Source organism: Notothenia coriiceps, unplaced genomic scaffold (genome assembly GCF_000735185.1).
Source record: "Notothenia coriiceps isolate Sejong01 unplaced genomic scaffold, NC01 NC01_scaffold00019447, whole genome shotgun sequence".
NCBI lineage: Eukaryota > Metazoa > Chordata > Actinopteri > Perciformes > Nototheniidae > Notothenia > Notothenia coriiceps.
Genome location: NW_011352148.1, coordinates 32793 through 47840, shown reverse-complemented (window position 1 = coordinate 47840; position 15048 = coordinate 32793). Strand labels below are relative to the sequence as shown.

The 15048-nt window shown below is 40.2% G+C and overlaps 1 protein-coding gene across 1 annotated transcript in view; it reads right to left on the bottom strand.

Annotated features, from left to right (window-relative positions):
- Nucleotides 1-6: 6 nt before the first annotated feature.
- LOC104952048 (formin-binding protein 1) overlaps nt 7-15048 on the bottom strand; it is a 38958-nt gene continuing 23916 nt past the window's right edge. The window contains exons 10-17 of the mRNA XM_010778805.1: nt 14901-15048; nt 8617-8631; nt 5074-5183; nt 4551-4683; nt 3422-3549; nt 3087-3298; nt 1968-2126; nt 7-392 (exon numbers count right to left, since the gene is read on the bottom strand). The exon at nt 14901-15048 is cut by the window's right edge and continues 3 nt beyond it. Of these exons, the coding sequence (XP_010777107.1) occupies nt 385-392; nt 1968-2126; nt 3087-3298; nt 3422-3549; nt 4551-4683; nt 5074-5183; nt 8617-8631; nt 14901-15048 (913 nt within the window). The 3' untranslated portion in view covers nt 7-384. The remainder of the gene's footprint in view (nt 393-1967; nt 2127-3086; nt 3299-3421; nt 3550-4550; nt 4684-5073; nt 5184-8616; nt 8632-14900) is intronic.

Here is a 15048-nt window from a genome sequence, read left to right as displayed (position 1 = left end):
GGGGGGGGGGGTGTTCAGAGTGAGGAAGCAAACAGCCACGTTGATGACCGCGTGTGGTGCAAGCGAGTTAGTTACATTAAAGCAAGCTGAAAAAGGCAGATTGAATACTGTGGTTGTGACTGCTGCATGGCTGTTAACAGTGGAAAGGGTTATGAGCTCTAAAATTTAGATGGACTTCTCTTATCGTGGCTTCTCTTCGCAGAGGAAGCAGGGTTTGTTTCGTAAAGGTTTTTGGGAAATTGAGATGCGTACTAATCGGGCGTCCCTCTCTTTTTAGATTGAGGTCGTCTTTCACTTTCTCTCTCTGACTCTGTGAGCGCGCGAGGAACATGGTGGTTTCTCCCAGACTGCTTGCCCTGCCATTCCTCATCCAGCCTCACACTTTTAGGAATCTGCAATAAAAAAAAAAAAAAGAAATACGAACAAACAAAAAAAAAAAAAAAGACAAAAAATAAGTTAGATGGTTTTAACGGCAAATCAAGGCAACCCATCTATTCAGACTTAGAGAGGTGGGTAAAGAAGTCATTGCATTTATGAAAGTACTTTAAACTGACATAAAATACTGTGGTGACCGCATTTACCCAAAGATGCATCTTGATCTGTCTTTACATCTTTCAATGTAATTTGGCTTGAATGCATGTTAGAACTATGTCACAACATGCTGAAATCACCTCATGACAACGACAAAAATCCCGTAAATCCTGCAGCATGCCACGCATTTCATATGCTCCTTGATCAAAACTATAGAGACTTGAATTCTTCCCCCAGATCTGCATATAAGAACCCCATGCTGTGCCATCGAAGCTCAGTAGAAATGTTTGAAAGGGAGTTGAACAAACGCTTTATGAAAGAGATGATTGCCGATCTTGGAAAGTAGCACAGAATGTCTTTTTGCAGCAGTGAGGTGGAATGACACACCATGCTTTACAGTAAACGCCCGATTTAACAGAGGTACGTGCAGGAAACCACAAAGCTTTAAAGTCACAACCAGCTCCTTCAGCCCAGCTCACCATAGAGCTCAGAACAGCTAAATCTCAGTCTGGCCTGGGGAACAGGACCAGAGCAGCCCAACACTATCAAATAAAAAAGGTGGATTAAAAAGGAAAGTGGGGCTATTGGTTACTAATCTGATCAATAGTTATATAAAACGACCCCTTACGAGGGAAGCATAATTACATTCACAAGGTTCATCTGGTAACAGCACTATGATTAATCTACAGCATGCAACATTTGATTTTTATTGTCTTTTTTTCAGTTTAGCTTACAAAAATATCTTTTAATATGTATCCATATTTTACAGCAGATTACAATTACATCAGTATGATTGCACATGGAGCATGCTTTTCTTTTAGGTTACAAGGAGTGACCAAAACACACTAACGTGATGTCACTTCAGACGGTGCGTACATTCATTTAAGAGTTCAGTGATTTACTACCAAACTGGCTCAAATATTCGATTTTGCGAATCAGACTCATGATAAAAAGTATTATAATTTAAGGAAATACTTTCATTTAAAATCTTAACAAAAAAAATATTGTAAAGTCAAGTACTGTGTGTTTTAAATGTACACATGATCACTGTCAGTGGGTGATTCTTCCCATAATGCTTGGCTTTGACTGGGAGTCAGGTTTTATTTTGTATCACCACTAGGTGGCACTGCAGTAAATGGGAGGTGAGGAACTTTCTCTAGAAGCTTCTTTACACAACATCCCCCTTGCTCTGCTCTGTGTCATTTCTGAAACATTACCAAATGTTTTGCTCAGATTGACACACACTCTTTCTACACACTATCAGCCACAACTGTCATGAGGCACAATGGACACATCTGATTGGTCCTTCCTTTCGAGAGGGACAGGAAGTGTGTGTTTCTTATCTGAGCTACCAGTAACAACCTTTCATCTCAGCAGTGAATGGAAACTCACAGTAACAAAAACACACTTGCTGAGTTAAATGTATGTCATAGCACCTTTGGCATTTGTTTCCAAAAAGACCTCGACGTAGGACGTGGGGACGTATCCCTCCTCGTCCTCGTTCCTGCGCACTCGTGTCCATCCGTCCCCTTTGTCCTCTTCTATAACGTATAACAGCTCGCCCTCTGCCACGGCGATGGTGCCCTCATTGTGACCTGCAAGGGAAACAAAAAGAGAAATGAGAAGGAAAAGATTACAAATGTCCACCTTACACACTGCTTTGAAATCACTTCTCGAGTTTCATATCTAAATCAGATTTCCTGAATACATAGAGAAGGCAAGGCTACAGTAGATGATGTGTGGTAGGAAATTGCGAATAGTATTCTCTTACTTATTATGCTTCTCCTAAACCTGCATGAGCATACAGAGTGAGTAGACTCACCTGTACATACACGGCACTTTGGATACATATATGAGTAGAATATCAGTCAGGCAGTCTTATAACTTAAAGATACTTCTATAATAAAAAAAATATATGATATGATATTGTGAAAACAGGAACAAATATTTTTCTAAAGTCAATAGACTGATACCCACAAGATAAGTATCACTACACATAATGTACGTCCTTTAGATCCTCCCATGTAGATGCTATCTTTAAAACCCATGAAAAAACCTCTTTCCTGCACTGACTCTAATAGACCTGCCATGTTCTTAAAATGGCAAATCTGCGTTTTGCACATTAAGAGCCCAATGTAGGCGTCTGAATTGTTCTACATACAGACCATATTTGCTAAGATGCACATTGAACAATGTTTTAAGTTCACAAATGACCTGCTTCTTCCGATATGTAACGTTTGTTATGGAAGTTTATAATAATGACGTCTTTATTTCCTCATAGTAATAAATGAATGTCCTGTTTAATGAGAACAGATTCATTTATCTCTGAGGGGAGGACAACAGCTTTTATCATCCCTCCGATCGATCAGGGCTCTTTCCACCTTTCTTTACAGCGCTGTAGTCAAAGTGTTTGACGATTGGCCAAATATGATTTTGAAAAGGCTTTCCACTGTCCTCCTCCACCACCCTGCGTCTGTACAGATAAAGGGCACATGTGCTTTGGAATGTTTCAATTGAGCAGAGTGTCTCTTCAGCTGTGAGGCCTCTCCTGTTACCTTCAAACGGGTACAAGGCCTTGCAGGTGCCAATGGTGGGCAGGCTCTCGTCGTCTTCAAACTCGTCGTCGAACTCCGGCGTGGAGGAGGTGGGGAGGGCGGGGTTGGCGGAGGGGTTGACGGGGGGGTTGACGGTGGGGTTGACGGTGGGGTTGACGGTGGCTTTGACCTGCGTCTCTGAGTTCTGCTCCTCTGTGTAGCTGCCATCCGGGCTGCTCAAGGGCCAACACACACACAGTAAATATACTTTGAAAACATACATCGTTTCTAAAGGTGTGTAACTACTCTGGGATGTTTTATGTGAGTGATGGATGTTTCGTCAGGGTGTACCATACCTCTCTCTGTCCTGCGCACAGTTGTTGCTCAGGAGTTGAGTGGAGTTGTTCTGGGTCTCATAGAGCCCACTCCTACGGTTCGAATCGCTCTTAGATGGCATCCTTTCCTCCACCTCCGCTAACCAGCCCTGAAACACACACAGTCATTATTATTATTATTATTATTATTATTATAGGTTTTAAACCTGACAACTTGAGATATATTTTAAGCTGAGTAGAAATATTTTTTATCTTAAAATCAGGCAATATATATATGGCAATAACTTTCAATGGAGGAGCAACAGTACGGATTAGATGATGTAATGTAGCCTTATTTTACACAGGACGATATGAGGGATATGTGGGTTATCTCTGTGATGCAACACAAATATTAGTTTCTTAATAAAAGTTTGGCTAAAGTGAGAACAGCTTGTTTTAGTGCCATGTTGAGAGTTTTATGGAAATGTTCATATATTTTTAATTTGTATTTATTTGCTGATTCAAGGGAAAAGAGCATATTAATAATCACTGCTGCAAATACGCCAGGCTATTTCTCATATATTGTCCCTGGACAGATGTTTGTCACGCTAAAAATAAATTACAATATTAAAAATAACATGTTAATTAAATCTTAATAAAACATGCCACATAGAGCCTCACAAGACAGGACATGCCAATTAAGACAAAAACATCCACATTACATACGAAAACATACAAAGGACATTGGGTAACGAGTGTGCTTGTTGTTGTTGTTGTTGATTTTGATGACTTTTGGGATTATTTGAAGAATAAAGTAAACCATCTTTTTTTTGAGAAAGAGAGAGAGAATTGTGACATTTATTATATACTAACCTAAATATTCTGATACGGTCCTATTCTTAAACAACACTGCCTTACACTCCACTCTCTTTCCCATGTCTAAGGTTAAAGCAGGACACTGTTCTGGGCCTCCTCCCCCCCACATGAAGCTCCAGCTGCATCACATCTTCTCCTAATATGGACGAGCGGCAGACTTTATTGGATCAACCCCAGATCGAGACGTGTGTTTGAACTCCTCATTATTTGCTGTGGTGAATAAACCAAACAAGAAAGCTTCGCCAACACTAACACTCAGAGAGAAGAGAATATCTCAGGCAGGCACTGAACGCACCTCAAACTTCTGCGCCTCGAACTGGAACTTCTCGATGTTCTGGCCTATTTCTGACAGCCGGGGGTCAACGCTGGCCGGGTCCCCCATCTGAGGGTTCTTCACATACACGTCTTTCATCTTAGTGAGAGCGTCCCTGGGAAGAAAACCAAAGTTAATCCAAGTCCTTGTTGCATATTCACTTTTAATTTCATTGCATTTTTGTTGAGTACTACAAAGGCAACCAAGTTAGCATCCAACCAGAAGTGCGAAAGAAGCAGTAAAGTGCAGTGGAAGTATATAAATATGATAGAAAAATTAAAAAAATTAAGTATACAGTATATACAGTATGATTAGTATTTATGAATACAATATAGACAGTGATGGACACTAAACAATCATATGAATACATGTGAGTTTGCTATAGTTGTTTGGACAGTTTAATAAATAAAATGCAAAATCAGGAAAAGGGTATCCAGGGGTGTGTCTGTGTGTGGGATGGGGTTCCACAAGGTGGGGAACGTCTTAATAACACACGTAAAGCTACCTCTGGTCCATCTCTTTCTGGATGTCCTTATTCAGGTCGTCGATCTTTCCCTGCAGCTTCTTCCTCCTCTGTTCTGGCGGCAGGTGGCTGAAGTCCTCTTGTCCAGAACCCTGATAAACAAGAGGGAGGAAGAACAAAGAAACAAAAAGAGAATTGAGGAGACAGAAATATGTTGTTGTGTTGCTGATTTAATAGGGATGTATTATCTAGTTACATGTACAGTAGGTGCCCTATCCTTTCCTGTAAACCACGACTAAAATGGATAACAGCTACACAAATGGAGTTCTTTGCTATTTTCTATCTTTATGAATCTGTGGGAGATACTGCAGCAACTCTATGACACTCACTAAAAGTTGGGATGTTTGAGTGCAGACAGAAAGCCTCCCACCTATTCAGCCGCCACATCTAATCTACTGCTTCCTTGAAACGTAATAAAGTATTAGCTACATCTTAGCTCATATAGTGTTTCAGAGTGAGCAGGATAATTCTCTGAGAGCACGGTGTGTTCCTGAGACTGAGACTGAGTGAGTGAGAGGTTTTTTGGCTGGCTTTGGGTCATATTTCCAGTCTGTATCAGTGAGCTGATGAGTCATACTGCTCGGCAGCACACGTAATGCATCAGTGAATCTTCCGGAAGCTTCCTGTACTAAGTGCTAGCTGGCCTGTCTGGAGTCAACATCAAATCTATACATTAATATGAAATAATAGGTAACTTAAAATATTCTATAAAATATCTGCTAATATTTTTATATGTTCAATCTTATTTTCTTACATTAACAGTTTATTTTTATTATTTTATTCTTGTGTGGTTTATCATGCTTTTTTCACTTTTCCTTTTATTTTATTATATTAAAAGGGGACATTTCCCCTTATATTTTAGCAGGGATTTTACAGATATGTTTTTCCAGGTAGTGATCTTTAGTTAGAAATCTTTAGTCGATAACATACAGACAGTTTCATGTAGAATATATTTTCTTTACCTTATCACCACTTTTATTCTAAATGTATTTTTTATCATGCCTTCATTTGTTTTATTGTTAGTCTTACATATTCTATTACATATTTTATATTTGTTGTTCATTTGAGTGTTTGGTTTTGTATTGCATCTGCAGCCTGTCTTTATACATGTATTCTTCTTCACTGTGTTGTAAAGCACTTTGAACTACACTGCCTGTAAGTCACTGCATACAAAAGTTAATTATTTTGACTATCACCAAAGAGCTTTGTTTTTATTATTTGTCTCATATTAAGATATTATGAAATATCAAGTACTTTTGATCAATTGAAACATATAACTCTCCATATGATTTCTTTTTTAAATGTATCAAAAAGGAAGAACATTGTGATAATTTTGCACTGTTGCTTTGGTCCTATCTATGAAGGGAAACTTACATTGACTAATAGGTCTTATTGATACGGGTTACAGTGGGACCACTACAAGGACATATAACAGCTGGAGCTACAGACTAAACTGCAGTCAGGTCAACAACACATGCAGCTAGGCTACCATGGCAACCTTACCCCTTCTCCCTGCATCAGCACACACCACGAGGCATGCAACATAACAGAGATGGTGTCAGTCATCATGCAGAGACATGCTCATCTCTGGGATGAGCTACAGTACAGCAGTCAGATATATTAGTGTTCACATTCTCTATGTACTGCAAGACACTCCAAACACTATCATCTAGGAAACATGAACTACAACTATGGGCAGACATGACTATCAGGTCATGTGTTGATTCTAGTATGATGAATATGGGATGGATCACAATTTACTCAATGATTTGCCCATACAGAATCATGTATGGATTTATAAAACACATTAGGTAGAGAATTTTTTGATATAAAAATCATTATGGGGCCCAATTTCTTCAACAATCAGCTTGGTTTTACATGTATATGCTTATTTGCTTTATTGCAGTGATACACTCATGTTGTACACTAAATACCCATATATGAACATATGAAACTTAGCATAGCTAGCATACATATGCTAAGTTATGCTAGTTGTACTGTTTGGCATTGTAGGACATTTGAGAATACTAAATATGCTAAAAATATTGCTTAATGTTGCACAAATTGCTCAGCTCATATAGTAGCAGATTTATTAGGGTATGTGCATTTGTTCTAATAAATAAATTGTAGTTGGTAGACAAGGGGTGTTTCTCAATGTCGAGGAAGGCTGCTCCAGAGCCACAATTTCAAGCATACTACGTCATCGAGTGCCGCCGAAGGACTGTTCCAATGTCCAGCATACTTGGAATTCTACCGAGCCCGGCGCACTTCGAAGCGAGACATTTAGAGGCTGCACATGTGTAGACTCCGCGTTCTTAAAATCCCCACAATGCTTTGCACACGGACCAATTTCCCCAAATCTGTGGCGGAAAATGTAAGGCGGGGCCTCTCATATGACGCACACCTGCACACTTGTTAGCCTGTTCCACTCTTCGTTTTCCGAATGCCAGGAAGTATTCTTGCCTGGCTTCTGAAGCAAGTGACTCGGAAGACGAGAGATGTGCTACCAAGCAAGCGTACTCGAGATTGAGAAACACCCAAGATGTTTAAGAGCTCCTGATTCTTTAGTAGTACTTACTTTTTCTTAACCTTTTAACTGTATTACTTTACTGTTCTGTATCAGGAAGTCCAATTCTTGTGAACATAGTATCTTTGCTGAATAAGGCGACACAGAAAGAAGTAGGAATGATTTGGAACCTACTTTTTTCTTTTAATTTTACAGATTCTGCTAGACACATTCTTATATCTTTGAGTGAGACGGGTTAGCTGTTCCCCCCCGTTTCCATTCTTGATGCTAAACTAATCATCTGCTGGCTGTCGCTTTATGTTTAGTGCACAGATATGAGGGAGATATTTGGCCTATTTATTTAAGTCTTTGCAAGAAAATGAATATGTTTGGATTCTAAAATGTGAAGTTATTCCTTTAATAATCAAAGTGCGTCTTTTTCAAAGGAAAATATAGAGTAATTGTTGATTTTCTGTGGAGGCCTGCCATCATACAATTCTAGTACATTATGTGAGCTTCACAGAACAGCATTCTTTAAAAGACATCAGCATGCAGTGTAAGGACGTGAGTGAGACACTACATAGAACGAGTTAATGTTTGTTACGAGGACATACGATCTGTCGAGACATGGAGGGAGGACTACCAGACGGACTAAGAGACGGACAGGTAGAGAGGTCAAACATAGAGTAAATCTGATCACCTCAATGAGATTCCGGACGTGGGAATTGAGTGTGATCTGCACCACAGAGACCACAGACACAGTTTGGGAGAGACATGAACACAACCACAACACAAAAACAAACAAAACAACACACAAATGAGACAAGGACATGAGTCTGAGGTCCATTGTTGAGTCACAGCAAAATAAATATTAACTTAAATACAAAAATGATTAAAAAAAAAGGAGAACAAAAACGTTATGGCGAACACAACGATATTAACAGTGTGTTACTGGGAGGAGGTGACATGCGTGCTATGGTCATGCCGCTACGGACGTGAGGTTATACGGTCATGCTTACCAGCTTGAGAGAAAGCTTCATGGGGGGAGAGGAGAGAAAAAATGGCGAGGAGCAGGAGAGAGAAAGAAACAACAGTCAACATCAGATGAATATTCACGGCCATTTTTTCCCATTTTCCTTTAAATAAAAATACTTTAATTGTATTTTATAATGATGATTTGCCAAACTTCACCATTGAAAGAAAAGAGGTGGTAGTACTTTGGGTTTATAGGCTATCTGTGTAAAACACACAGTTTCTGCTATAAACCCACCACTCTTTTCCAATGTGGGTGAAGTTTAACATTTCTGATATGATGGATTAATGAAAAATGAGAAACACGTCGGCTAAAAAGTGCCAACCTACTGCACAAGCATGAAGTTATGAGGGTAAACATGAAGGAAGACAGATGAATATAAATGTAAAGAAAGAAGTAGAGGGATGGTGACTCGACAGGGGCGGATGAACACTTTATTTCTTCATCTCTCTGCTGCCAGTACGCTGACAGCAGAGGGCGCCACAAGCATAAACACATCAGCTGATCCAGACGTTGACATGGAGGCAGATACCCAACACACACAAGCTGGGGAAACTATCGCCTGTTATGAGGAAGAAATCTGCACATATCCAGGTTTTTGTATATTGCACATGAATTTCCCATGAAAACAAAATGGTAAGTATGTTACAAACAACACAATAAATGGTTGTAAAGGTGTATTTTTCTGCTGAGTAATGTTTGAGCACAGAGCAGAGTGGAGCCCCCCTGGCTGTAGAGCTGCAGCAGATGACCTGTAATCCTGTTAGAGGCTCACAGGCTGCTGCACTGAGCCGCTCCACACACTTTACTCCACTAATCATCTCATCCACCTGAACTGGAGTGTTACGGTCTTTACTATGACACCTCTAATCCTGACTCCAACCTCCACGCTGCTACATTACTGTTATCTCCTCACTAAGTTAGTGACTAAGTTACGTTTATTATGGGATCACATTGAAATGCAACTTAGGCTGACCAAAGGTCTGTATGAAAGAACATTTTGTAAAGTAAGTAGGTTTTTGTGAGAGACTCGCTTTACATAATATTAAATCATATTCAAATCAGAAGTATATCATGATATCACTGAGGGGGCAGACGACATATTCATAAACTCTGGGGAAGGATCTAGTTTGGGTCTTGTTTCTGTTTTTATTTGATCAGATGTGGATCATATTCTTATTAACCTGTGTATATGAGAAATGATGGCTTCTAATGTATTGTTCTGTGTTTCTAACAACTTACAAACATCTCTTTGATTGAAGAGAGTTCCCAAGTTCTCACTTTTGATGTATAAGAATAGTATTTGACTTGGTTTAAGACGGTTTCTTCTTTGCCTTTTTTTTGCATTTTACAAATAGTAAAAGTTGTTTTTAAAGAATGAACAATTGGGCAGATACAGGGTGAATATTTGGTCCCAGTTGGGCTTACCCTGCTGTGAGCATGTGATGAATCATGTGATCACTGGAGAGCTGCACTTTACAGTAAGTAGGAGCACATCGCATAATAAAAGTGTTTACAGCAGAAACTGTATATTGTGGCTCCACAGATCCACCTGGACTCTTTCCAACCCCCAGACAGACACAGATAAACAGGACAACTATGGTCCTTACACACAGATAACAGAGCTGCAGAATGGCACACCAGCACAAAGAAAGCCCTGGAGGGGTGAATTCTGGGTACTGTAGGCTGATCCCAGATCCAAAGTGTGACAAACACCTCACCTTATGTCACATGCACCTGACAGTGATATTTAAATAGCAAGGAGGGAGTGATTACATGGTGGGAGGAAGAGCATCCTCACGCCTGTAATCTCTCACATCCTTAGGTGCTGGTGACACTTTGTGAGTGAACCCCGTGCAGACGCTCAGTGGGGGGGGGGGCCTGAAACAGCCGCAGGACAACAGCCAGCAACAAGTAAACCGCAAGCTGAGCCATGTGATGATGAAGTCATCTCTCTGATCATTCGTCTCTTTTTTCACGCCTGAGAGCCATGTGATCAATACTGAGCCAGGCACAAACAGCAGCTTCCTTTGTGGGGAAAGTTGGCCTTGTAAATTGTGAGGACTGAATGTGTCATAGAGGAACAAATGACTATTTTATATAATTTACTCACAAGGTGTAACCCTGAATTAGTGAAGGAATCTTTGTTTTTCTCGCATGCCTTCAAACTGAACAAAGAATTTAAAAAAAGGAGAACTTTTGGATTTTGATGTTGATTTTAAAGGGGCATTATTCTGCTCATTGTCAGGTGCTTACAGTATTTGTATTTAGTGCCTCTACTGGGACATGTCTCCATGCTTTAACAAGCTCTTTTATTTTTCTCATACTGCCTGTGCTGCAGCACCTCTTTTCACCCTCTGTCTGAAACCAGAGCCCAGTCTGCTCTGATTGGTTAGCTGGCCGGCTCTGTTGGGATTGGTCAACCGCTTAGAGATGTCCTGCCCATCACGTTCAATGTGTTGGAGTGCTAGCCAATAGGAGCGCAAGTCTTATAAAGTGATGTAATTATTTTACGGAAGTAAACAAAGGAGTTCAATGGAGGTATTTTAATCAGGGGGGGGAGATAAACTCCCTCTGGAGGGGACACAGGGATTGTAGCCTTTAAAGAGCGTGTACATGCACAAAAACCTTTTTTTTTTTAATTACAGGAAAGGGAAACCCTAGCAAGCATAATAGGACTCTTTAATTAAATGTAGACATTAAGCACGAGTTGTGTGGGAGTTTGTAAATATAACATCACTTTGTTGATTTTGAATGCGGCCCCCATCTGCTTTAATTCCTCAATAATTCCCTTTCTTTGATTCTTCTTTCACCGTGGGGGTATGCGAGAAAAATAAACCTCTCTTCAAGAATTCAAGGTAACACAAGATGAGTAACGGATATACAAGATGTTCCTTTAAGGAGGCTGCTGAAAGTGCATGGCTTCCACTAATCACACACATTCAATATTCATTCACACTTTCTCCCAACCACCTGGATCACACACTCACTGCTGGTACTCACTGATGCCTATCTTACACACACTTACAACATATTTCCTGGCTTCGAAAGCATATGTGGGTCGCCCCAGAGTCCTCTTCATAAGCTCTTTGTGACAAATGAGCGCGCGGGGGGATTGCTGCTGTGGTGGTCGTCGGAGAAAACACAGCTTTGTCAATATTGTCTTAAAGATCTTATACTGTATACGGTCTTATTTAACTGCCAAAGCACAAACGATATGCTTTCTCTTCTTCCTCTCAAACAGAACACATAGACGCGCACATACACAGATACTGGGGATGATTAGACAGCCACATGAAGGCTCTCCTGGGGGGGGTAAACAGAGACGCCACCTCCACCTGCACAACTACTCTAATCCCCTAATGCGGTTCTGCAGTATGTTCCCCTGCAGGAGGTGGGAGAGGAATACAATCGATTTTTTCCTTGATTTACCTGCAGCATAAAACACAAAAAATATTAAAAAGTCGGTTTAATATCTCATTTTGCTTTTTCAATTATTAAAAAAGGGTTTTGGCAGGAAGTTGAGCCCCATTTAATAGCACAAGAATGCAATGTAATGCCTGTTTCACTACCATACAGGCCAAAATATAGGACTGTAAGTATGATTAAAAAAAAGTTAGGTGCAATTAATTATTTATTATTATATAACTTTCTCAATTCCCAGGAGGAAATATGAATAACTCCCTATTATAAAATATTAAAAATTGTAGGAACTTTATGTTAAGTTTCTTAAAAGTATTTTTTATTTTAATATCCAATGAGACAATGAGCGCTGTAATGTCTCCTGACAGCTCACAAAACTATTATAAGTAGGTTTACTTACTGAAGCAGGCAACATATTTAATATTTAAGATAAACAATGAAGACTTTAAAAAATATTCTTCTGATTTATTTGCAGAGAAAACTGAGTAAAAGCTTCATAAGGCTTTGCAAGAGCTGCAGGTACCCTGTTAAAAATAGACTAATCTTCTCTAAATAAAATATTGTAGTACTGCAGATACAGTGTTCCTAGTTAGCTTGCTTTCACAGATGGATGTAGGCCTGGTTGAGAGATCTGAATATCTCCAGCAGCAGCAGCTGTTCAGAGGCATTACCCCAAGATGTCTGTCTGTGAGGCCGGTGTCCCTAAAAGACTTGTTGTTATTTCACTGGATTAACCATGCACCTTCTGTTGCCTTAGTTATCTCTGACATATGGTCAAATGTATTCAAAAAAGAAAAATATCACATTGCATAAAAGTACTCAACATCTATATACATGAAAACACATAAAAAGCTTACTGCCATGACACATGGAACGGGGACTTGTATAAATGTTTTGTCATGAGATATGGGAAAGAGTAGAGATTATATTGAACTCTTTGACTCTCTAATGGGCTAATGATACAGTATATAACCTCTCACCGATACCAGAAAGTCCTTCGGCCTTTTCCTGTTCTGTGAAATGTTACAGTAAGGTCAAACTTTTATCTTTTGAATCTGTGCATAGTCGACAAACAATGCATCTGATTCAACTCTTTTCATCGCTCTTCTCGAGAGCTGTTTCAGTACTTCCGCTTTCAGAAACGTGCACTTCCTGTTAGATCTGTGCACTGCTAGAAAATATACACACAATTCCCTTTTTTCTGCCGACCTTCAATCATTTCCTCCACGATATGCTAACACAAACGTATTGTTCTTTTCAGACGTCATGTCAGCCCGATTCATACAAATGTTTTCACTTTGAGCAACTGCTGCCCTTTCAGAATATGAGGGTAAACAAAAACTATATTTGAACGTTCCGGAAGGAACACGTGAGTCGCCGCCCCTTCCTGAGGTCAGGGAGAGCTGGGGGGTGAAGTGTGTTATGGGAAAGCGTGATATGACCTGCCCAGGCTAAGCAATTCCATTACAAACGCACACTGGAGTTTACAACAGGAGCTGGTGCTGACACCCTCCAGGACCCACCGGGCGATAAAGCCACCCTCCGGGAAGCCTTCTAAAATTACTCCGGCCTTCTCACTCCTTGTGGGGTGGGTGACTCAGTCAGCCTGCTGCCATTCCCACTAACCATCACTTTGTTCATAGTGTGAGCCTTAAAGGGACAGTCAACCCTAAAATGTAAAATATGTATTTTCCCTTTATCCCTAGTGCTATTTATCAATGTAGATGTGTTTAGTGTAGCTGCAGAGTGTTGGATATATTGGTATAGTGCTAAAAGCAGCCAAACTATGAATTGTAAAAACGTAACAACAATGTATTTTTTTCAATAATCATAATCCGGTTACTCAAGATAATCCTCAAACCTTGTTGTCAGAAGTTCCCTGCAGGAACTATTTTCTTTCTACCAAACTATACCTGCATCTACTTATTTTCTACTTACTTATATAGCCTAGTGTGCGCTTGTGAGTGGGTGTTGTTCCTACATTACATGAAGGTGCTCAAAACAAGGTATGTGGATTATCTCGACTAACCAGGTCACTTTTTCTGGAAAGAGACATTTCTGTTGAGTTTCAAATGTATTGTTGGGCTCACCATCTAGTTCCATTATATTAGAGAGAAGGCAGATAGGTATATGTCCCAACCTCTCCAATAACACTCAGCAACTCACACTCAAACAATCTGTGATGAGATATAGCACTACAGGTAAGAAGGAAAAATACATATATTTCAATTTAGGGAGAACTGTCCCTTTAACCCTCGTCTTTCCATTCTACTCCTTACATCACGTGCAAAAAGAACGACAATCTGCCTCCAGCATAGATTGCAGGGAAGTGCGCAGGGAGCTACTGCAGTCTCCATGCTACTGCCAACACTGCTTTAGGTGTCTCGCTTACATCTGTCAGAGGGGGGAGGGGGGTGAGAGGGGGACTGATGTGAGTTAATATGAAGAGGGACAAGAAGGAGAGACAGGAACTGTGGATTCATAGTTATGCACTACAGAAGCATGCTAAAGAAGCAAATAGGCTGAGCACTGTATGGGCGAAGTTGAAAGGCCTAATGTGTATCAAATGTTTCTAAAATAAAGTTATAATAGGCCTATGTAAGTATTGTTTTCAAATTGAGGTCACAATGACAACATTTGTATATATTCAGTAACTCCTAATAGAGTTTTATCCCCTGCTTTCTGATGTTAGGCATTTATGGCCTTCAAATCTAGAGGATGTTTTTTATACTTTTATTTATGCCTTTATTTGACTACATCCATACAGTGTAGCAGGTTCAGAGCTCAGATACAGTTGGAGGATACACATGCATGCACAAAGCTTGCCGGACACACACACACACTTACCCCTCGCCTCAGGCTCCGGAGGCAGTGCATTTTAGGTTTGGAGTTCATGAAGTCGTTGAGGCGGTGGGAGAGGGGCTCCTTTTGCTGCTTGGGAGACTGGGGGTCGTTGGGAACAGCAGAGGGTGAGGGCGGGGATGAGGCTGGGGGG